This window comes from Capronia epimyces (assembly GCF_000585565.1).
Source record: "Capronia epimyces CBS 606.96 chromosome Unknown aczIQ-supercont1.2, whole genome shotgun sequence".
NCBI classification, from domain to species: domain Eukaryota; kingdom Fungi; phylum Ascomycota; class Eurotiomycetes; order Chaetothyriales; family Herpotrichiellaceae; genus Capronia; species Capronia epimyces.
Window position 1 is genome coordinate 223667 of NW_006912905.1, and position 21425 is coordinate 245091.

Here is a 21425-nt window from a genome sequence, read left to right on the forward strand (position 1 = left end):
GGGCATCCGCCTCCCAGCACCCTTGAAGCCAGCCCCAACGGAACGACGTATTCGCTCACCGGCAACATCAACCCCAGCTTCGACTTAGCTTCGTCCTCACTCTCGGCCACCAGGACCCCTGGATGCGGGTCGTCAAAGTCCAGCCGAGCCTCGGTATCAGCCCTTTGGAGCAGAAAGGGACAGATTCCAAGCAAGCCTTACAACAAACACAAGCAGAGGATTAGTCAACGTCTCGTTGAAAGAATAGCACGGACAAAAGTCAGATAACCAGAAAGTCCCCTCGAAGGGTTCTTCGATGTTAACTCGAGGAGGAGCAGAATACCCACATGTTGTGCTGACAACTCGCACATGTTACGATCCATCCGGTTGACTTGCACAAGCATGCAGCCTGGATTGAGATTTCCTTTCGAGCAGCTACCTGGTGCATTCACGTGGCGACGTTAGGCCAGACTCACCAGTCTGTCGAGGTCGTTCTATCTTCTGTCCGCCCCCCTCCGGCACCGGCCAACACATCAATGCTGTGTGACTTCCCGCCAGACCCAAGCAGGGGTCACTGAAAGACAGGGGTAGGACACAACCAACAGCACCCAAGACAAGGCGTCGGGGGTCACTTTTGACATGCCACTACAGTGGAAGGGTGTGATAACGTTCTACGTCCTGAGGCATGTCCGAAGCATCCATCTGGCTATCCAGTGGTCAAGTGAGGCGATACGCCATTCCTCCACCTTTTCCTACAGACGACCTGTCAGGCAACCAGCTGTTCGCCTTCATCACCATTCTCATCATCCTTCTCCCACATATCCTTGTCGATGCACCGCCCGGGGTTGTCTTCAACTTCTCCGCTCCTCATGCTTGGTTTTTCCACAGTTGTGGATGCTGTTTTCTGCCCCGCTTCACTTTGACGCGGTTGGTTGTCTGTGGATTGATGGCTTTTGGTGTATGGTGTCCAGACACCATCCCGACCGGGGGCAGCTTCATACACCAGAGGCACTGCCAGACGAAAAGACAGAAAGAGGCCCTGTCAATTCGAACCATGCATTTGCCTGGAAGTGGTACACATTTCCACATGGCAGAAGGTTCCCAAGGTAAGGAAGTGGGAACGAGCCGGAGTGCTGTACGTTGTCATCGAGGCCACCAAGATGCTCTTACAACAGTGACATTGCGATGCAATCAATGATGTTGCCTCCATTCATCAGACCTGTCTCTCTACGAGTCCAACTTCAGATAGATGCATGTATGCATCCACCAATGATCACGGCCACGGCCACGACCACCAGGATGAAACTGAGGAATCATGCTCGTCTTGAGGCCTGGACCAATATGCACGACAAGACCTCGACGCTTACAGTACATACATGGCGAGGCAGGGGTTCACTTCGTGTCTTCGCCCGTGTCCGTGTCGGTTGTCCGTGTCTGCTTCCGTGTCTATATCCATATATATATATATATATATATCTATACTGCCACGCTCAGTCTTGAATCTTATTCTCCAGTTTCTCATTCCGTCCCTAGGACAATATCCTCCCCTACTTGAAACAGCGGACTTGTCATCCATCATCCCTCCTCCCTCCCTCCAACTTTGCCTTGACACACAGTCCTTGACCCCTACCACTACTACTCCATTACCATCACTGAACACCAAACAACAGACACCATCAAACAATAATGGGTCCCTGCTCTTCCTGCAACTGTTGCGGCGGTTCCTGCACCGGTTCCTGCTCATGCAGCGCCTGCGGTGTATGTCCTTCTTTGCTCTTTGCTCATATTCCCCGTGTACAGTACGCTTCCTCCTGAGTTGGGGGATTTGTGCTCCTGCTCCTGCTCTTGCTCTTCATACTCTGCAATGCTTTCCTCCGCTCTCCTCCACAGTGCCTCTTTTTGCTCTACTCACCATGTTCCGTTCCGTCTTGCCGTCGTCTGCCCTGCCTTATTCGACATCTACATTACCACTAACACCAACACGCACCTAACAGCACTGAACCGACTGCGTGCCTGCCTCTCGATGTGCTTTGCCAGAGTATGTTTCGCACGGATATGTGGTTCTCTAGTCGACGCCAACCAGACACAGACAGCGAGTCCAAGATTGTTTGCTGCTGCCCCTGCCCCTGCCTCTGTTGACGGGATGGGATGGTGCTGGCTGGATCTGGATCTAGATCTTAACAGAAAGTATGACACAACAAGCATGACATGACAGCATATTCAGCTCGTCCAATACCTCACAACGCGGTGGTCCGGGAACCTTGGTATCATCACAAAAAAACGAAGACGGCAGTGCTTTGGATTTGACTTTGGAGGTACCTCTACTTGATACTTGTACCCAGGGTCCCTGGGGCATGATGTCTTGATAGTTATCGTATGTACACACTCTCACACTCTCACTTGAGGCGAAACAAAGATTGAGAGCCGACAAGTCGCGACTTTATTTGCATTTTATTTGATTACACCCCAGCCCCCTCCGATCGCAGTTACAGTTGCGATTGCGATTGCGATTGCGATTGCGATTGTCTTCCGCCTCGCCTCGCCTCGCCTCGCTTCGCTTTCAATGTTTCCGACCCGTTGTATCATGGTATCACTTGCCTAAAAGGCCGCTCCGGGTGGATAGCGGCCAAAAGAAAAACGAGATCTAAAGCAGAGCACATAGAGCCTTCCCACCCCGTCCCATTCCTGACGCGCAAACGTTCCCGGTACGCGTTGTCCGTGTAAACCAATCGACCAACTCGTCCCTATCTCTGGGTACGAGTATGGCTCCGTCAGTCAGTGTGAGGCCGTCATCGTCGTTAATGCCCATCCCATTATCGGGGGCTTCGCTCCATGGTAGGGGCTTTCCCACCACTGCAATTAATCATCTGGTTTTCACCCTCTCCGGCGAGGGCTGTAATGTCGGGGGAAATATTAAACAACAACCTGCCGTTGCGCCGTCTTGCTGACTGGCAGCGGTGCACACGGCGGGTTCAACTTGAGCGCCTTGTTTGCTCGAGTCTTTGAGATCTCCAGCTCGTCCAACTTTTCTTCCTCGGGTGTCGACACAGACGACCTCGTGCCTGGAATGCCGGACCCCTGTCGCCGGGTCTGGGTTGCTGCGTTGACAGACGGCGACGCCTGCGCCTGCGCCTGCGGCCGCGGGGTCGTGTCTTCATCACGTAAACTTTCGAGATGCCCAAGGTCCAGCTTTTCACTGTGGCCGCCCACGATCGACGCCTTGGCGAAAGGCGGCGACTCCTCGCCGACCGATTGATACACAGACGGCTTGTCTGCGAGCGGAAGTCCGCCAAACTGGTCGCCCAAACAGCGGAGGATCGCGACGAAATATTGGTGGAGGAAGGTGAAGATGTTCTCGTCGCCCACTATCTCCGCGAGACTGCGCGGGGTGGCGTGGCCAACACGTCGAGGGTGCCCGTCGGGATCCACTGTACGAGCAGTCAGGAAGGATGAAACTGGCGTATATTTCGTCGAATTTGGCCTTGAAGCCTGTGAAAATTCCGCCTCTTCCTCTTCCTTCTGCCGCTGCCTGTCTTGGTGCCGTTGTGCAGCCGATTCAATCCCCTTGGCCATGTTCGCGAACGCCTCCCAGAGCATGGGGCAAGCTTGAAATGCGCGGCTGGCATCCTTTCCCGCGAGAGCCACGAAAGCGTAGGCGCGCCGTCGTCCTCGCGCCTTGGGATCCGTCAGCCGAAAGACATACGCGATCGTGTAACCCGCGTTGGAGTCGCCAAAGCAAAAGGGCCCATCCGACATGCCCCTCGGGAGAAGTTCGCAAGATAGCGTCCGAATGACGGACGCTCGCAATTGCGCATAGCTCTCCGGGTCCCCGGGAGACATAGTGGTTAAGTAAGTGAGGGTGTGGTCATGGCAATGGTCGGGATGTGAGCGAGAAGACAAGGGCAGCTGGGAGGAAGTCTGGGAGCATGAAGAACCCACGGAAGATCCGTACGAGGAAGGCTTCCAGTCTCGGGAAGCATCGTTTGCACCGCTCCGTCTTCTTTCACGGAGGCAGACAACCTCTCGGGACCGCAACACGGGCGCGCTGGGGTTGGGACCTCTGCCGTCTGTGGTCCTGCTCCCGGGGGCGCCCGCCGGCAGTTTCTCCGCGATGGCCTTGGGGACACTGAAGCTACAACTGGCACAGGTGTCGCCTTGGGCGCGGCCATATCGGAATTGTGAGCTGAAATTCCGCTTCTGGTCCACCGTCTGAAAGAGAGGGTGTTTCTCGATGGCAGGCCGGTCTGCCTCAGTCTCGGAGTCGACGGTGGTGGATGCGCCGGAAAAGTCGGTGGGCAGGGTCAGGTTCGTGTCCGTGTCCATTTTGCGCAGCGGAGGTGGAGTGTGTAGATTACGGGGAGAGTCAAAGGACGAGGACGAGTGGTGATCCTGAGGCGGGAGAGATTCGGAGGAGGAAGAGGCCCTCAGTGATGGCGAGGGCGGCAGACATAATGCGCACTCGAGGGGGAGAACTTGTGTACACAGGACTGATTTGGGACCATGCGCTTCGCAGAAATGCGTGAGGGCAATCTGTAAGACGACGGGGTTTGTTAGCACGGCGACAGATGGTCATGTGTCGGTGTTAGGGAGGGATTAGGCGTCAAGAAGAGACAGATTCTGTCATGCGCTGCGCTGACTGCTGACTGCAAAAGACGAGGCCAGCTGGACATGGACATTATGATTGTCACGCACCGTAAAATCCATCCTTCTTATAAGCAGCTTGGGGTTCCTGGTTCCTGGTTCCTTCTTCAGTTGACCGTCGCTCTCCCTCCCCTACAGTCTCTGGCAATTGGTGTACATGTTTCGCAGGCCGACGCAGGTGGCTGAGTTCGAGGGTGCCATGGGTGTGGTAGTGGTATCTCCTGTGAGCTCGCTCTCTGGGTAATCGCAATCTTGAACTTGCCCTCGGTGCGCTGAGGCTTGTATCACTCTGACGACGACCAATGTCCAATGTCTCAGCCAGGCAGGCGGTCGTGAGCTCGATTGAAAGGAGCGGAGGGAATTTCTTTTCGTATTATTCAACGATTTGGCTGGGGCGGTGGAGACGGACGAGAGCGTAGGTGAACAGTGCGCTCAAGGGAGGGCGTTTTATCGGCACCGCTGGGCTACAGAGGGAGAGAGAGAGAGGTGTAGGTGAGTAGACGGGGGGGATGGATGACTGTGTGTACAGAGTAGACGTTGACATTCCCATTCCCATTCCCATTGCCATGCAGTCTCCTTCTATGCGTACTGGGACTATTGTCCTTTATTTGCCGGGCCTGGATCGCAGACCGCGCAGACCGCCACTTGCGACAGTAATTGAGCCGCAGCGAATCAGGCAACGCGCAATGACAGGGAGCTGGAAGCTGGGAGCGGAAGCGGAAGCGTCGACGTCAAAGCCTGAGGAGCCAAAGGAGCCTAAAGAACCTAAGGAGCCCACGCCCACGCCCGCCAACGCCAACGCCCACTCCTAGGCGCCTAAATTATAATAGGTGACTACCGGCTTCGCTACTCTGGACAGAGTAATTCTGGGCGTGCTCTCCCGTCGCTGGCCGCAACCTCGGCGACCTCGCTAAGCCTAAGCCGAAGCCTAAGCCTGAGCCTTAAGCCCTGGCAAGCCCCTAAGCTCTTTAGCCCCCTCCATGCCGGCATTCCTTCGCCGGCATCCTCCCCTTCCACGTCACACCACGGCTGGCAGGCCGTGGTGACAGGGGTGACAGTCCCGACTCCCAAGTCTGCTGGCAGAACGCTCCCTTGGGCCCGACAGTAGTCGTCACGCTACCACACCGACCCTGACCCCGACCCCCCCGACATCGACATGTGCGCTTCAGCTATCAGCTTGCCCTCTTCCGCCACCTCGCATCTCCATCTTCCATCTCCTTCCGCGCCCAGTCGGGTCTGAATCGCCCATCGGTCGTGGCCTTCTGCAGCACCAGCGCTACTTGGTGTCCCTGCTTCCGCGCCTCAACTTCGCGCACGCTCAGGCTCGGTCCTGTGACGAGAGTGATCTGTCTGCTTGGGATGTCGATCTTCACGACCATGGCCACCGCTACGCAGAAGGAATCTTCGCCCGAGCTGCCAGACAGGGATCGCGATCGCATGCCGCCCTGTACATGTAGCCGCGGGAGCCCTTCTTCGGTGCGAGATACGGATACGTGGGAGCTGTCAGTGTTGCTGTCCTCTGTAACCTCACAATCTGACATCGAGCCCCTATCCGTTGGGCGCTTCACCGCCACAATGGCGACCAGGTTGCCTTCCAGAGCGTCGTATGTGTCTTCAAGCGCGACATGTCCGCCTAGTAAGATGACTGAGCATACGTCTGCGTCATCGCCACCATAACTTAGTGTTAATTCGTGGTGCGTCCCTGCAAGAATCGGCAGATCGTTCCAGAGTGGGTGGTCTGTCGAAGAGTCAACTAGATGGAAGTATGACTGCATCTGGAGATCATGTTCTCTAGCGGAATAGATCTTGTCGAACACCTGGCCAGGCAGTTGGTGCACCCGACACTGGCCAGTCTCGGCTACTGACTTCCAGGGTTGCAGATGAGGCGACGCTGTACTGGCGTCGAGGCAGATAATGTCGGTCGGTGCGATCCTTGTCCACAGCTGACTCGCCAGTTTTTGTTCAATGCCATTCCACCACTTTGGCGCCAATACCAGGACTGGAGTACCGTCGTACCTGGCGCAATGCTGCTTGGCCAGCTCTACGAGATCAAGCACTCGGTCGATGTGCCAGTCGCACAGATCCGTGAAATGTACGTCTCCGAGGAAATGCGTTCTCAGGATCCGATTGGAACGCCCGGTTGCTGTGAGGACATGTGTGAACGAGGGCCCTAGCTGGGTACCGACAACATGCACCAGACTTATCGTGCCCGGAGGGGCAAACTCGGGCATATTTGTGTCGAGATCGAGAACTAAAACACCTGTGTGACGAGTCTTAATAGTCGACGCATTCTGTCTGGTGACGATCCTGTTGACCAGGCATCGAGCCAGAGTCGACACGCCCGAGCAGCGTCGGCCACATAACAGAATTCTGGGAGGAGAAGTCGTCGAGGATGTATCTCCAGACGGCAATACCCCAGATATGATCGGCTTCCAAGATGAAAGGTTCAGTTCCTTGAGGCGTCGGGGAAGTCTGGGGTCATGGTCGAACGAATGTCCCAGCACATAGAACGACGAAGTAGTTTGCTTGACATTTGCTGGAACCCACAAGTCTCGGACGCCAATGTATGGAAGATCAGTCAAGCCAGCGTCAAGAGAGTCCAATTGAAACTCTGCTTTTGAACTCAAGGCTTCAATGGCCGGAAGGGCATGGGTGTTGGGGGCGTAGATCTGATGGACAGATGTGGAAGCATGGATTGTAGCGCCATATATGAAGACAGATCCTTGCTTGACCCAGAGAGTGCATGTGCCAACAATCACACAGTTCTACAGTGGTTAGATCGAGGGCCAACCCTGGGACAAAGAGGAACCTACCTGACCACGAGACAGCCTGATCTTGACAGACGTCTCACTCAACTGATCCACCTCTTTGCTCGAGCTGAAATGAACAGCAGACGCATCCACCAGCGCTGAAAATTGGTTCGAGGTGCCGACAGACCGAACCTCAGTGACGGGCTCGCTGACTTGGGGGGAGCTCCGCCCAGACACAGGTCGAGTCAACTGTGCGTCGTCTGCTGAAGCTGGCGCTGGAGCTGGCGCCGTAGGGGCCGCCAACTGGGCATCGCGCAGACGGCGCCGTCTTGCGACTGCGCTGAGCCGTTCACCATCTAAGGCTGGGTGAGGATCAAGCCAATGGTCACGGTGGAGTTCACTTACTAGCTGTCATAAACAAGGCGCATTAAGAGCAATGGAAAGACGTTGAACGTGGATGAAATACTCCCTGGAGCATTGCGAAATGACCAATATTCAATATTCAATATTCGTCAGGCCCAAAGCATCGAACATGTTGCCGCCTGAAAATTCTACAGAGTAACACGGCCACTAAAAATTTAGCGGCGGGAGCTTCCGAGTATGTTTTGTCCCTGCAGATCTGCTCATCTCTTTCCCTTTCTCCAAATTTTGAATAGTCAGACTGGCGAGGAAAAAAATTCAGCTTGGCCAGCAATCCTCATGGCAAGATCTGTCCCTACGAGGCCAAACAACTCCTCGCTGTGATCCATAATCTCCAGATAGTCTTGCCATGGCCAGGACTAAGGAAACCGCAGGGCAAAGCCACCTCAGCCAAGAGAGAGTTCAGGACTCCAGTGACGAAGATAACAGCCCACCTGAGAAGGTGACATCGACACGGAAACAAAAGCCTCAACCCTCCGGCTCGGCTGTCCAGAAGACTTCTAAAAAGTCCAAACCAAAATCTCCATCTCCATCTCCATCTCCATCTGCGGCGTCTGAGCAGGAGTCGACAGACGAATCATCGGAGAGCGAGACCGGACAGGATGACTCGGACGACGACTCAACTACGACCTCGGCATCAAGCCAGAAGAGAACTGCACCAGCGGCCGAGGAATCCCTACCCAAGAAAAAGTCCAAGACCACGACATCTTCTGCTGTCCACGTCCACATCGCGCCCAAGCCCTTCAAAGCGCCACCGGGTTATGGGCCAGTGATTGTATCTGCGTCCGACTATACCTCGGAGATGGGAACTCTCTTCGATGACTTGTCTGCTAAGCAAATCTGGCATATATCCGTGCCCGATAGCGTGTCGATTGAATCGATCAAGGAGCTCGACATCGAGGCGGCAATGAAGGGAGAGCCGATCGTCAGCAGAGACGGCATCGACTATAGCATGCATGCCGTGGAATCGCAGAATCAAGTCGTCCTTCTACCCAACGGAGCTAAAATGAGCTACCGGCAGAGTGCGAAGAGAGTTGAGCACAGCTACCTCCTGCAGGAGACGACTACCATTCCCAAGTCGAAGACAGAAGCATCTCTGGTCTTCGCGGCGACAAAATCCGGCGAATCGAAACCGATCCGGAAACAACCCGAAGGGTTAAAGATGCGCTACGTGCCTTATGGTGCGCCCGCAATCCAGGAGGCCGCCGAAGACGCAGACGTGGAGATGAGAGATTCTCTCGACATACCGCCTGAACTGGAACCCAAGCCCACGACCATGTCTCCTCAGACGACATCCAAGAAGACGAAGAAGAAGCCCAAGCAAGGCCAGGCGGACGAAAAGAGTCCGAAGAAAAAGCTGCGGGAGGCAGATGGACCAGTCTCGCATGAGAAGAAGAAAAAGAAGAAGCGGAGGCTGGTGGATGAGGAGAATGCCATGTAAAGGAAGCCATCCGGATGAGATGAGATGTCTGGGTAATGTCATTGTTGAGGCCAGTGGATACATCCGGCGTGTTGTTTAGTCCTCCACCAAAGGATGGACACTTGTACATGTCCCGTATTCCGTGACCTAGACCAACACATCACTAAAATGCCCGATGCAGCATTTCTACGTCTTACAGATGCTAGGCCCAACTACTAGGCAGTAAATTATACAGAGGCGGCACGGACGTCCAATGAGAATTTGGCGCGGGGAATATTTCGCGCTCGAGGAAAAAAAGTCTCCCGGCCCCAAAGCCCCAGAGGCTGGACTGTCCCTCGCCCGACTCTGACTCTTTTCTCGAGCTTCTGACCTGTCATTGCATCTCCCTGCTCTATACCACATACCACCCCTACGCCTATACTCTGTACTCTGCAGCTCCTCCTCAAGACCCGACAAGATGGGTTCTGCCGCCACCCCCACCTATGCCCTCTCCCAGGCTCACAAGGAGGTGAGTGCGGTGTCTGCGCCGAAGGCTGTCTTGTCTCTAATGCTGCCGTGGGCTAACGCACAATATCGTTCAGATGCTCGAGAAGTCTTTGGTCGAGTCTGACCCGGAGATTGCTGAGATCATGGTAAGTCCTGGCTCTCCACGGACACATAGTATACACATGTACCCTGGACGTTGACCCGCTGACATGGTTTGGTGGGCTGCAGAAAAAAGAAATCAAGCGCCAGCGCGAGTCCATCATCCTCATTGCCTCCGAGAATGTCACCTCCCGCGCCGTCTTCGACGCCTTGGGCTCGCCCATGTCCAACAAGTACTCCGAAGGGTACCCTGGGGCACGATACTACGGCGGGAACCAGCACATCGACGCGGTCGAGCTGACATGCCAGGCGAGAGCGCTGAAGGCGTTTCACCTCGACCCGGAGAAGTGGGGAGTCAACGTGCAATGCTTGAGTGGCAGTCCTGCCAACTTGCAAGTCTACCAGGCTCTCATGCGGCCACATGACAGATTGATGGGGTTGGATCTACCGCACGGAGGACATCTGAGCCACGGCTACCAGACGCCGCAGAAGAAGTAAGCAGAGCAGCATGGCCAGACAACGAGGCCTGAAATAATGTCTGACGGAATGGTGTCATTGACTTGTGGAACTCAGGATTTCGGCCGTGTCCACCTACTTCGAGACGTTTCCCTACCGGGTCAACCTGGAGACCGGAATCATCGACTACGACCGACTTGAGGAGAATGCGCTGATGTACCGCCCCAAGTGCATCGTGGCCGGCACATCGGCATATTGCCGTCTGATTGACTATGCCCGCATGCGCCAGATCGCAGACAAGATCGGAGCATACCTGATTGTCGACATGGCCCACATCTCCGGTCTTATTGCCGCAGGAGTGATCCCCTCGCCCTTCGAGCACGCCGACGTGGTGACCACCACCACCCACAAATCGCTCCGTGGCCCCCGCGGAGCCATGATCTTCTTCCGCAAGGGTGTTCGCAGCACCGACGCGAAAACGGGCAAACAGGTGCTGTACGACCTCGAGGGCCCGATCAACTTCTCAGTCTTCCCAGGTCACCAGGGTGGTCCTCACAATCACACCATCACGGCGTTGGCCGTCGCATTGAAGCAGGCGGCCACGCCCGAGTTCCGCGCCTACCAAGAGCAGGTGGTCAAGAATGCCAAAGCATTGGAGATCGAGTTCAAGAAGCTCGGATACAAGCTCGTGGCCGATGGCACCGACTCACACATGGTGCTTCTCGACCTGCGCCCGCAGAGTCTGGACGGCGCCCGTGTCGAGGCCGTCCTCGAACAGATCAACATTGCCTGCAACAAGAACAGCATCCCCGGCGACAAATCCGCCCTGACCCCGTGCGGGCTCCGCATCGGCACTCCTGCCATGACGTCGCGCGGATTTGGCGAAGACGACTTCAAGCGCGTCGCGTCGTACATTGACCAGAGCATCAAGCTGTGCAAGAAGGTCCAAGGCGAGCTGCCCAAGGAGGCCAACAAGCTGAAGGACTTCAAGGCCGCCGTTGCCAGCGACAGTGTGCCGGAGATTCTGAAGCTTCGCCAGGAGATCGCCGAATGGGCCTCGAGCTTCCCTCTGCCCGTGTAAGAGCAGATGGCGAGATGGCGAGAAGATGAGACAAAAATGGAAAACGGGTTTCTAGCGAGAAGAAGACGAGCCAAAAATGGACAACGGGTTTTCGGGAGAGAGAAAAAAAAGGAAAAAGAAAAAGGGCAATCTTTCCAAGGCTGAGGTTCTGGTGTTCCGGACATGGAACTGTCGGAGTTACATACATACTGACTGTAGTTATTCAACCGGATGGCTTTCTTGGGCTGGGGAAGAAAGGAAAAATGGCGTATCTTCAACGATACCCAGGTACCCAAGGTAGTAGAAAATGATCATTCCGAACGACCATGACGTTTGACAGTATTCCATCATGCTTGTGTTCTTGTGTCTCTGTCTCTGTCTCTGTCTCTGTCTTTGTCTCTGTCTGCCTCCGTAGTTCCAACCAGGGGAATGGATGCATGACTGCTCATGCCCCTCTTCGCGTCGTTCGTCGTGCTGGACCGAGGTGGTCGTGCTCTCGCTCTCGCTCTCTGCGTCTTGGAGGCCCGGGTGGCGCATGTAGTCAGTCCTAGTTGGTCTTGTACGATTGCCGTTAAGGCCACAATGGTATCTGTCTGTTTCTCCGGCTCATGTCGCGCCCCGTCTGGTCTGGTCTGGTCTGGTCTGGTCTCGTTGTCGTCATGGTGCTATTCTATTCTCTGCTTGCGATCAGAGGGGGGATTCAACGAGCCCGGGGCGACCCAGATCCAGATCCAGCTCCAGCTCCAGAACCAGCTCGACTTTGTGTTGTGATGCCGACTTCGGCATTATATCCTATGCCTTTTTCTCACCTTGTTGTCTTCTCCTCACCCCTCCCCTTCCACCTGCACGCCCTGCATCACGGTATCAGCTCCATCGGACAGTGGCTCCTGTTTCGCGTCTTCTTGCTTCGACACCTCATGTCCCGTCTCTTGGATATCCATGGGCCCCTCGCCCTCGCCCTTGCCCTCGCCCTCATCGTCCCTGTTACCGGCCTTCGAGCCGTCTCTCGCCGTGGCAATGCCAGCCAACGCGCCCAGCCTGTTCTTCAACAGCCGGACCGTCATTTCCAGCTCGCGGATCTCGCGCTCCTGCTCCTCCACGCTCCTGTCAATGTCCGGCAGCGCCGTCACGGCGGCCCGCGCCTTTGCAACCTTCTGCTTGATCGGGTACACTTGCGCAGGCAGGTCTTTCAGGTCCAGAGGCGGGCCGGTCTGGACGAGGTGCACGTGCGAAGTCGCTCCGGTGCCGGATAAGGACGCTGTCTGTGTGGGGATTGGTTGTGTGGATGTGGATGAAGGCTGGTGGGCTTGTGTTGATGTTGGTGTTTCTGTTTGCGTATGGCTCTGGGATTCGAGGTGCGATTGCGATTGCGTCTGTGTTTGTGTCTGTGTCTGCGTGTGCGCTCCGAGTTGGGTTTGCGACTGCGACTGCGACTGCGACTGCGACTGCGACAGCAAAGGCACCGGTGGCAAGCTGGACGTTGAATTCGTCGTCGACGCTGACGGAGGATGTTGTAAAATATTCAGCCGGGCGATCAGGAGGTAGATGTCTGGGAGGATGGAGAATGTTGAGGGCGAGGGAAATGGTGGTATGTCTGGGTGAGGGTGAGGGTGAGACTGAAATTGAGACTGAGATGCCGCGGACGGCATTTTGAAAAGATCTGGCTACTCGGTTCGAGGTGGACGAGATGGCTGTTTGGAAAAATGTGATCTGGCTGAGCGACGATGGCGTGTTTGTTCTAGGGACTGGTTGTTCAAAGCACGAAGAGTGAAGGGAGCGATTGAATGCGAGGCTGAATTATTGTACGGAAACAGTACACGCTAGGGCGGCGTGGGGAACACCCACAGCCTTGTGGAGGTCTGTATCAGTACCGTGGAATACTACTACCTACGTACTATACCTTCGCTAAAGGTACAAGGTACTGCCGCACTGTTCCCAGGATCGAATACGACACTGTCATGGAAATGTAAAGCGTGACAGCCATAGAGCTGATGCTGATGCTAGGCTGATGCCAAAAGCCGTCTTTGCTCGTGGTGACCCAAGCGGAAAGACTAACCGCTCATAAATCGTTAAATCCTACACAGTTTTTGTCCAGCTTCTTGTCGGCCACAGCCCAAACCCAAGACCTACCTGCTTCGCCAGTGTAGAGTCCAACAAACTGGTCGTCCCGACCTGCCTGGTCTAGCCAGCCTTGGTTCTCAAGGACTTCGCTTGCCATGTAAGCCACGAAATGCTGGAATTCTGCTTCGTCGTCAAGAGCCAGAGCATTGCCTGCAATACCATGACATAGACAAGGCTGTTTTGTCAGCACACCGCGCTTCCAGATATCTCTCTGTGCGGCAACTATGGCAGAATCAATTCTGTTCCGTAACTTGGGGAAATGAGGTCGCAATGATCTCAACGCTAGGACCGCCCCCGGTCCCCCATGACAGAACTGAACAAGCCTGTCGGACCCTGGTGGCAATGATGATGGAAAGTTGCCGCTCGGGAACTTTGTTTCAAGCAGTTGCGTAAGAATGGGCTGGACGGTTTCTGCAGACGAAGGCGACGACAATACCAGCTGGCAGAGAATGCCGAAGGTGCCATGGGCAGCTCCGAGGTAGCATTTGCCATGCCATGACCAAGGTTGTGTCGTGGATAGGATCCTTCGCACCGTCTTCTGCAGTGTTGCATCGATCACATTCATGGTCTTTGTGTCTTGTTCGAAGGCCGAGCGGGCAAGCCGCAGCAAGTAGAGATATCCAGAACGGCCATACAGCCACTCGTCGGACCCGGAAGCGTCGTTGACAACACTTTCGTACGAGCACAGTTGTTGCGCAAGGCTAGGGTCGTTTTCCATTGCGGCACGGATGGCTAGTTGAGCGAGCATTTCATTGGCGACTCCACAATGGTTCGAGTCAACAGTCTCGCGAAGTCCATGTACGCCGAGATCAAGATATGCTTGCGCCCAATCTAGAAGGGACTGGCCCTTGAACGTCAAGTCAGGGTAGTGTTGAGATAGGCGGAAGAAGAGGTATGCTATCGACGTCGGCCCGTAGTAGAGGCCATGAAACGTCCAGCCCGTGGAGCACGTCTGGACGGGCGGATTGTAGGCATTGATGCGGGTTAGCGAGGCAATGAGCTCTTCGGGGGCGTTGGCACGTCGGGATGGTTCGCTGGTGTTTTTGAAATACCGGCTGGAGGTGCTCATTATTGATGTTCTCAAGGCGTCGAGGCCTTGAACGCCATCTCATGAAGAGCGAGACTGCTCAGACGAGGAAGGGTAGAATGTCGAATTGTGGAGGAGTTAGATGGAAGATTGCGATCAAATGATCCACCATATTAGCTGCGGGCACGAGTATGGAGAAGCACTTGTGCCATTCTGCTCCTGGGCAGCCTCCCTCCTCGCTCCTCGTCATTCACACGGCACTCCCTCCGTTCAGAGTATTCCACCAGTTGCAAACCTTGGAATCCATGATCGAGACACACCAGTGCGATCCATTCTTTCCCAGCGGCCCATCTCTCCCACTAAGGCATGCCGCCCTCCCTGAGAAAGGCATGCCACCCTTGTACTGCCGCAAAGCGCCGATGTCGTCCTCAACTGCCCAAGTGCTCTCGATGCTTGGAGAAGGGCTTGAGCTGCACCTACGATCTTGAACCAGTCTCCAGTGTTGAAACCACCGGTCCAGATTATGTCACCTCCGCACAATATCCCGTCCGACAGCTCCTCCCTTCGCGATTGTACGATTCGGTGGCCTCCGCTCATGCTGATGCTATTCGCTCCTATACGACCCAGGGCTACGACCTGCAGAAGGGTGTGCCTGTCATGAGCAATCCCGATACATTCGAGCTCGCCAGGGTACATCTCAGACGGATCCCTCTCCTGACATTCCAGCATCGATCGACGCCCTATGCCCATGCCACAGTCTTGTCTGCGGGCGAAGGCATCTCAGTAATTCCGTTGGTAGCCGCAGGATCAAACCTGTCTTCTTCCTTCTTGCAAACAGAGAAGCACCGTCTACTATCACTAAGTGTGCGAGACTTGACATTTATACAGTTCACGGCGGTCTTCCACGAGTTGGTTGCCATCGTGCTGGCTTCTTACCTAGACAAGAGTCAAGAGGATGTCGTAGCTTCGGACTTCCAAACACTATATGATTTGTTTCTTACCTGGTCCCAACATTTCTACTCGATTCTGCCCGAGACACTGGACAGCAACCTCTCGGCCTGGCAAGCCTGGACCATCGCCGAGAGCGCCCGGAGAACAGTGATATGCGCCACCATGATTCGAGGCTGTATGGAGATTGTTCGACTGGGGTACTGTTATTACAGACCAGGGGTTGAGTCGTTGCCGTTTGATGCACGGACAGGTCTCTGGGAAGCCAATACCGAAGAAGAGTGGCAGGCTGCTGTGGCCAGGCATGGTGGTGCAGAGTGCAGTCTGATGTCCTGGCACGAGTTTATTGAGAGTGGAGGCTCCGAGCCACGCAAGCAACATGATGGCATGTTACAGCGTCTCCTTCTAGCCGGGCATTTCGGGAGGGCTGCCGCACAATGTCAGTGAAGGATCGCGATCAACGCTCTGCGGAGACATGGACACTCGTTCTTCAGGTCAGGCCAGGCGAGGCTGTGCCGCCCCGGCCAATTGAAGGTCCATCCTGGCTTGGAAGGCAACACCCGATTTGGTTTAAGTTCCGCAAGGACCCATACGGGCACGGCGCTACAACACCATCACTCAACCAGATTGCGGGGATCCAGGCGCCACAATCTGACCACGACAAATGCAAGCGGTGACCAGAGCCTCGAGATGGCCAAATTGCAGAGTCAGATGCCATAAATCATGGCATTAGACCCCTTTGTGACGCCGCCTAACCAGGAGGTTGACTTGGCTCGGTGGGTCAGACAATACCCTTGAGGAGGAGTCCTCCCTACTCCATGTTCGATAAATATGGAGGACTCCCACGCCGCAAGCACTGTGTCCGATTCACTGTTTGATACTGGCCATCACCGTTCACATATCTACACCTCCAACAGAAGATTGCGGTTGCCACGTCGTCATGGAATACAATCAGGATTTGCCCAAAGGGCTTGGGAGGTGAGTTGTCTCCTTGGCTATAATTCTAGGTCAGGTCGGGCCAGGCCACTCTCGTCAGGCTTGCTCTGGTCCATGAAAACCCAGTCCGTTGCCTCAGTTATCTACCTTCTGAGCCGTCACTGACCAAGACTTCTTGATCAACCACAGAGAGCCTGTCCTCTGCTGGGGCCACAAGAACGTCCGCAAGCAAGCGGGAGTGACAACATACACGCTCTCCCCGAACCGCCAGCGGCCTATGGCCCAGGCCTACCACCGAGCCATCTTCAACACCTTTCGGCGCTCCAAGGCGCAGTTTCTTTACGTGGCCCCGCCGTTCATCGTGGCCTATTTGCTCATGAGCTGGGCGAATCAACGGTGAATAGCCTTACTCCTCGCAGTTCATTGACGAGATCACTTGATGTGCGCCGAGGCTGACCGTCGATTGTCACAGAAATGAGTATCTGCAGTCCAAGGCTGGGAGATTGCAAGCCGAGGCTGCCAGCAGGGAACAGAAAGGGGGAGCAGGCGAAGTCGCCGGTTAAAGATGACGACGGAAACACCCAGACTTCATCACCTATGGCGGGAACACATCTGGAAATACGGGAACTAGAGGCAAAGACAAGCGTAGAACTCGAGTCACCCAAGACAACGAAGACTAGATTTTATACCATGTTTTTGGATTCTTCTCGTCGTGCTAATCGGTCAGTAACCGTGTTGAAACCGGGCTCTACAAGCAAGCCGGCTTCGTCTTGTGCTCACTGGACCATTTTCACCCCCTCCAGACTCGATTGCACCTGTCTTGGCCAGCAAAGTCGCTCAGACTCCACGGCGGCAACCGTCCACGACCAACTCGTCTCTGTCTTCAAATCATAATGTACAGTTCGTCGCGTGGAAGACCCAGGTCCTTCATGTTCGGATAATACGGCACTATGCTGTCCGCACTCTGGACGTACGCGTCGTTGTAGAGCCGCCAGTACGGAATCCGCACTTTACGGGCAGGATGGAACAAGCCCGCCCAGACGTAGTTCATCACGACGCCCGTGCCGACAGCCATGCGGATGGCCTCGATGGCCTCGATGATGCGGTCAATGACGTGCGGGCTGGTCTCGAACAAGTTGGGATACAACAGGTTCAACAGGTGCACCATGGCGTCCTCGCAACCGAGGCCGACCACCCCGAGGGCTACATGCTTGACCACGCTTGCGGCGGTTTGGCGGTGCACTTGATCCCGGTCGATGAGCGCGTCTTCGAGCAGAGGCGTCACAGCGTAGACGTAGTCCTTGGCCATTTCGCCAATATACTCGAACAGGAACGACAGCGATTTCAACACGCCGTTCTGCACGTTGAGTTCCGGCACGCGGTATTCGTTCATCAAGGCCGGAAGAACGGTGAACGGCGCACAGGTTTCGGCAACGATGCCGATTGCCACGGCCGTGCAAACTCGGGACTGTCGTTCCTGCACACGCAGATTGTTGAGGAGGGTCACCAGCACGTCTTGAGGCCCGATCGCTTTGGCGATGAAGCCAAATGTGTTGTTTGCCGCACGTCGGATGCCCTTTTTATGCGCCTTGAGCATATCGAGCAGCTCGAAGCAAATGCGCATCCATTCTCGCGCGTTCACTGACTCCGGCCCACGGTCTGCAATACGCCCAACGAGGTCAATGGTGTTCTCCTGCACCTTTTCATGTCGATTCCTCAGGATAGGTGTCAGGCGAGGGAGTAGGTCTTTGATGGGCGGCTGCATTTGATTGATCCCGACCACTGTGACGATGGATCGTAGCGCGCCGAGGATGGACCCCAGGACTTCAGGATACTCTTCGCCCAAGTATTCGTACAGCACGATGCCGAGCTTACCCATCAATGCATCTTCACCACATTGTTTCATGACCATGGCGATGCGGGAGATGAGGTCGGCAGCCTGTTGACGAACAGTGGCGGATTTATTGTTCAGGCGCCACAGGATGGTACTGACAATCTGGGGAAGGTAAGGTTTGCATCGAGTGCCGAGAGCGTTGACCACGGTTCCGAACCCGTTGAGCATGACAATGTCTTCGATGCTCTGCTCCTGAAAGGCGAAAAGCATGCCATCGACCAGCCGCTCCTCCAGCCGTTCCCCAATGTCTGCGGCTCCCAGGGATGCAATGACTTTTTCGATGGTCTCAACGGTCATCTTTCGATAGGCTTCGCTCTCATCCTTGAGGTTGTTGACGATTCGTTCAACAATCTCACTGACGCCGACCTTCTGACCCAGGTCCACTGTTGTTTCCACCACTTGACGGTAGTTTCTCTTGTCCAGAGCCATTCGGCGAACCCAAAAACTCTTGAAGAATTCTTGCAGGACGTGTTCTTTGAGGTATCCTGCCGTAACACCATCGGTGCCTGCACACTGAGAGACGACCTTTAGCACGACTTTCTTCATCTCTTCATCAGGAGAGGCAAACTCCCGGAGGAGAATCTCCATGATCTGACTGGTATAGTAGTTTGCATATTCTTCGTCCATGAGAGGGATGATATAGCCCACAGCCTTCAAAAAGGCGGCCAAGCCTTTGCCTCTCTGCTTTCGAGCACCAGTCCAGAGAGGATTGAGGATGTCGTCGAAGCTCTCGATACCGTAAGGGTTTGCAGCCTCTGCCAATGCAGCAATCGCCAGGGCGGTAACCGTTCTCACCTTGGCCTGTTCATCGCTCAGGTTATCCGCGATACAGTCCACTAGCCCTTTCAGATGCGGCAGAACGGCACAGCCCATAAGGATGGGGATTTGTTGGACAATTTTGACCCCGGTATGTCTAGCTTGCCATGACTTCTTGCTCCGACAGACCGCACGCAGGAAAGGCAGAAGTGCCGGAATCCCTAAAGCCGAAGCCACCACTGCGAAGGCCCTTGCAGTCGTGTTGCGAACATACTCATCCACATGGTCAATGTCGGGTCTCATCGTACTGATCATGTGAGCCAAACCAGCTGCTTTACTTAGGTTCGAGATGATTTCCCGGCCTTCGACACGAGCATAGTAATCCTGGTCGATGAGCAGAGGTTCGATGACGACCAAGATCTTGTGTACGTATGGTCGAATTAGGTCGTCAAGCTTATAGAGCACGCGATCGATGACCTTGACCAGTAAATGTCTTTCTTGATCCTCCAGAGATTTTTCCATGAGCAACGGCAAAATTTGATTGAATAACGGTCCGGCGCCAAATTGTCGAGCATTGTCAGTCAATTGTCGCAGAGCGGTTTTGCGCATAGGAGGTGTTCCGTTCTTCACCTTCAGTAGGAGCCGCATAATCTTACGTTCTTTCAGTTCTTCCACCGACATCGCATTCTCGTCAGCTCCGTCGACGAGTTTGCCGAAATAGGCCATATCTTCCGCTTTGAAGAATTGAAGATCGCCCACGCCAGGGATTTCAGTGGGGAGTTGTTTGCCCAACATTCGTGCACTCTCCGGCTCCTGCATCATGAAACCACCAATGCCCGCTGAACTGCTCGCTGCCGCCGGAGTCGCTGCCACTTTTCTGACGACCGGGCGGATAGGAGCATATCCGGGAGGGGGCTCTAGAACCGTGTAACCCTCTGTGGGAAGCATCATGTCAAGTTCTTCATCGGTCCAAGAAGCATTTCGGCCGGAAATGTCGGTGCCAAAGCCGACGGGGTTTACCTGTGAAGGGTGCATTGGCGTGGCGAGACCGGCGCTTCCGACTGGGGTGGCCGCAGTCAACGCGGGTGCTTGATCCCATCGTGAACGTTTCGCAGGAGCGGGAGCGCCATCGGGAGTAGGAGCTTGATCCCATCTGGAGCGCTTTTTCGGCTCCTCTCCATCAGTCGCAGGAGTGGCCTCGCTGGAGACATCCCATCTCTTCTTGCGCTTGCGACCGGTGGCTTCGACGGTTGAGCCTGCGTCAACATTTTCCTTGTCGGCTTCCTCTTTGAGGACGGGCTTATGCTCGGTGACAGAACCACCGTCCGCCTGCTTCTCAGCAATGAGCTTCTTGACGCGCTCTTCTTCACGCTCCAAGTCTTGCAATTGCATGACTTCGCGATACGTAGCGCCTTCTGCGACACCAGCATGTTTGTTCGCAGCAAAAGGATCGGCCCTGGTTGGGGTAAGAGGACCTCGATCAAATCTTCGCTTTTGGTAATCAGTCTCACGATCTGCTATCCTGGCAGATTTCTCACGTCCAAGGAGAATATCCTCCTCCTCCACACCAGTCCCTGTGGAGAACTCATTCATCTGATCCTTTGTGGCGGTATATTGTCCAACTAGTCTCCTGGTATCAGCGGCGTCCGGCATCTCGTCGTCCTCGCCATCAGCTGGGAGGGAGGTGTGATAGCCCGCAAATTTGTCGGGGCCATCTCGATCGTAGAGAGCAGAATCGAAGTTTTCAGTCAAGGACGCCTTGGTGGATGAGTCAGTGCGCTGACTGGATGAATCGAAAGTCTTTGAACCTTTCTTGCCGGCGGATTGAGCATTGCGCTCCGCCTGCAAACGCCTCACGGTGTCGAAGTCGGCTTGAGACGCAGTCAGCAGAAGTGGAGGAAAGCAATGCCGGGGGTGCTCACTATCAGACATGATCGATGTCTAGACACCTAGATGACTTCGATCGCAAATGGAATGTACAAACTGAAGGATAAGTGGCAGACCAGTTTGTCAGATCTCTTATCGACTTCTGCTTCAAGTTCCCTCTCCCGCAAGCCAAGGTGCTAGCAGGAAGGCAAACTTTCTCCGTAGGGAGTCATGTGACTGCCATATCTGCAGTTCTACTCCGCGGTACTGGAGACTAGTACTCCGTACTACTGAGTAGTGGCACACTACGACGGAGTATCCGTAGTGGCAAACGAGGTTATCGCCATTTCTTTTGTCTTCTTGCTTCTGCTAGCAACCAGTATCTACCAGACTTTTACTTCCTCCTTCAACTGTGTTTGCACTGTATCCGTATACGATATGAACCCAACGCTGGTCCTTGTTGGTTTCGGACGAGATTGATGGCCAGAGCCAGCCGACTCCACATTTGTTTGATCGGCACAGGTGCCCTGCGGAGTACTTGGTGTTGCGAAGCTTGCCACGGCTCA

General features: G+C 54.9%; 9 protein-coding genes across 9 annotated transcripts; 4 read left to right on the plus strand and 5 right to left on the minus strand.

Moving 5' to 3' along the window:
* Positions 1 to 2892: 2892 nt before the first annotated feature.
* A1O3_01907 (uncharacterized protein) lies at positions 2893 to 4302 on the minus strand (the record flags this gene model as incomplete). The annotated part of the gene is made up of 1 exon (XM_007732050.1): positions 2893 to 4302. One exon carries the CDS (start codon positions 4300 to 4302, stop codon positions 2893 to 2895), a length of 1410 nt encoding a protein of 469 aa, XP_007730240.1.
* A 1490-nt stretch (positions 4303 to 5792) lies between these two features.
* On the minus strand, positions 5793 to 7785 carry A1O3_01908 (uncharacterized protein; the record flags this gene model as incomplete). The annotated part of the gene is made up of 3 exons (XM_007732051.1): positions 5793 to 7385; positions 7434 to 7726; positions 7776 to 7785. 3 exons carry the CDS (start codon positions 7783 to 7785, stop codon positions 5793 to 5795), a joined length of 1896 nt encoding a protein of 631 aa, XP_007730241.1.
* Positions 7786 to 8139: 354 nt separating this feature from the next.
* On the plus strand, positions 8140 to 9231 carry A1O3_01909 (uncharacterized protein; the record flags this gene model as incomplete). Its single annotated transcript, XM_007732052.1, has 1 exon — positions 8140 to 9231. One exon carries the CDS (start codon positions 8140 to 8142, stop codon positions 9229 to 9231), a length of 1092 nt encoding a protein of 363 aa, XP_007730242.1.
* A 560-nt stretch (positions 9232 to 9791) lies between these two features.
* On the plus strand, positions 9792 to 11332 carry A1O3_01910 (serine hydroxymethyltransferase, cytosolic; the record flags this gene model as incomplete). The annotated part of the gene is made up of 3 exons (XM_007732053.1): positions 9792 to 9842; positions 9925 to 10289; positions 10369 to 11332. 3 exons carry the CDS (start codon positions 9792 to 9794, stop codon positions 11330 to 11332), a joined length of 1380 nt encoding a protein of 459 aa, XP_007730243.1.
* An 803-nt stretch (positions 11333 to 12135) lies between these two features.
* On the minus strand, positions 12136 to 12960 carry A1O3_01911 (uncharacterized protein; the record flags this gene model as incomplete). Its single annotated transcript, XM_007732054.1, has 1 exon — positions 12136 to 12960. One exon carries the CDS (start codon positions 12958 to 12960, stop codon positions 12136 to 12138), a length of 825 nt encoding a protein of 274 aa, XP_007730244.1.
* A 410-nt stretch (positions 12961 to 13370) lies between these two features.
* Positions 13371 to 14501, minus strand: A1O3_01912 (uncharacterized protein; the record flags this gene model as incomplete). Its single annotated transcript, XM_007732055.1, has 1 exon — positions 13371 to 14501. One exon carries the CDS (start codon positions 14499 to 14501, stop codon positions 13371 to 13373), a length of 1131 nt encoding a protein of 376 aa, XP_007730245.1.
* Positions 14502 to 14825: 324 nt separating this feature from the next.
* Positions 14826 to 15854, plus strand: A1O3_01913 (uncharacterized protein; the record flags this gene model as incomplete). Its single annotated transcript, XM_007732056.1, has 1 exon — positions 14826 to 15854. One exon carries the CDS (start codon positions 14826 to 14828, stop codon positions 15852 to 15854), a length of 1029 nt encoding a protein of 342 aa, XP_007730246.1.
* Positions 15855 to 16347: 493 nt separating this feature from the next.
* Positions 16348 to 16743, plus strand: A1O3_01914 (ubiquinol-cytochrome c reductase subunit 8; the record flags this gene model as incomplete). Its single annotated transcript, XM_007732057.1, has 2 exons — positions 16348 to 16385; positions 16533 to 16743. The coding sequence occupies 2 exons, from the start codon at positions 16348 to 16350 to the stop codon at positions 16741 to 16743; spliced, it is 249 nt and encodes an 82-aa protein (XP_007730247.1).
* Positions 16744 to 17226: 483 nt separating this feature from the next.
* On the minus strand, positions 17227 to 20925 carry A1O3_01915 (uncharacterized protein; the record flags this gene model as incomplete). The annotated part of the gene is made up of 1 exon (XM_007732058.1): positions 17227 to 20925. The coding sequence occupies one exon, from the start codon at positions 20923 to 20925 to the stop codon at positions 17227 to 17229; it is 3699 nt and encodes a 1232-aa protein (XP_007730248.1).
* Between the last annotated feature and the right edge of the window lie 500 nt (positions 20926 to 21425).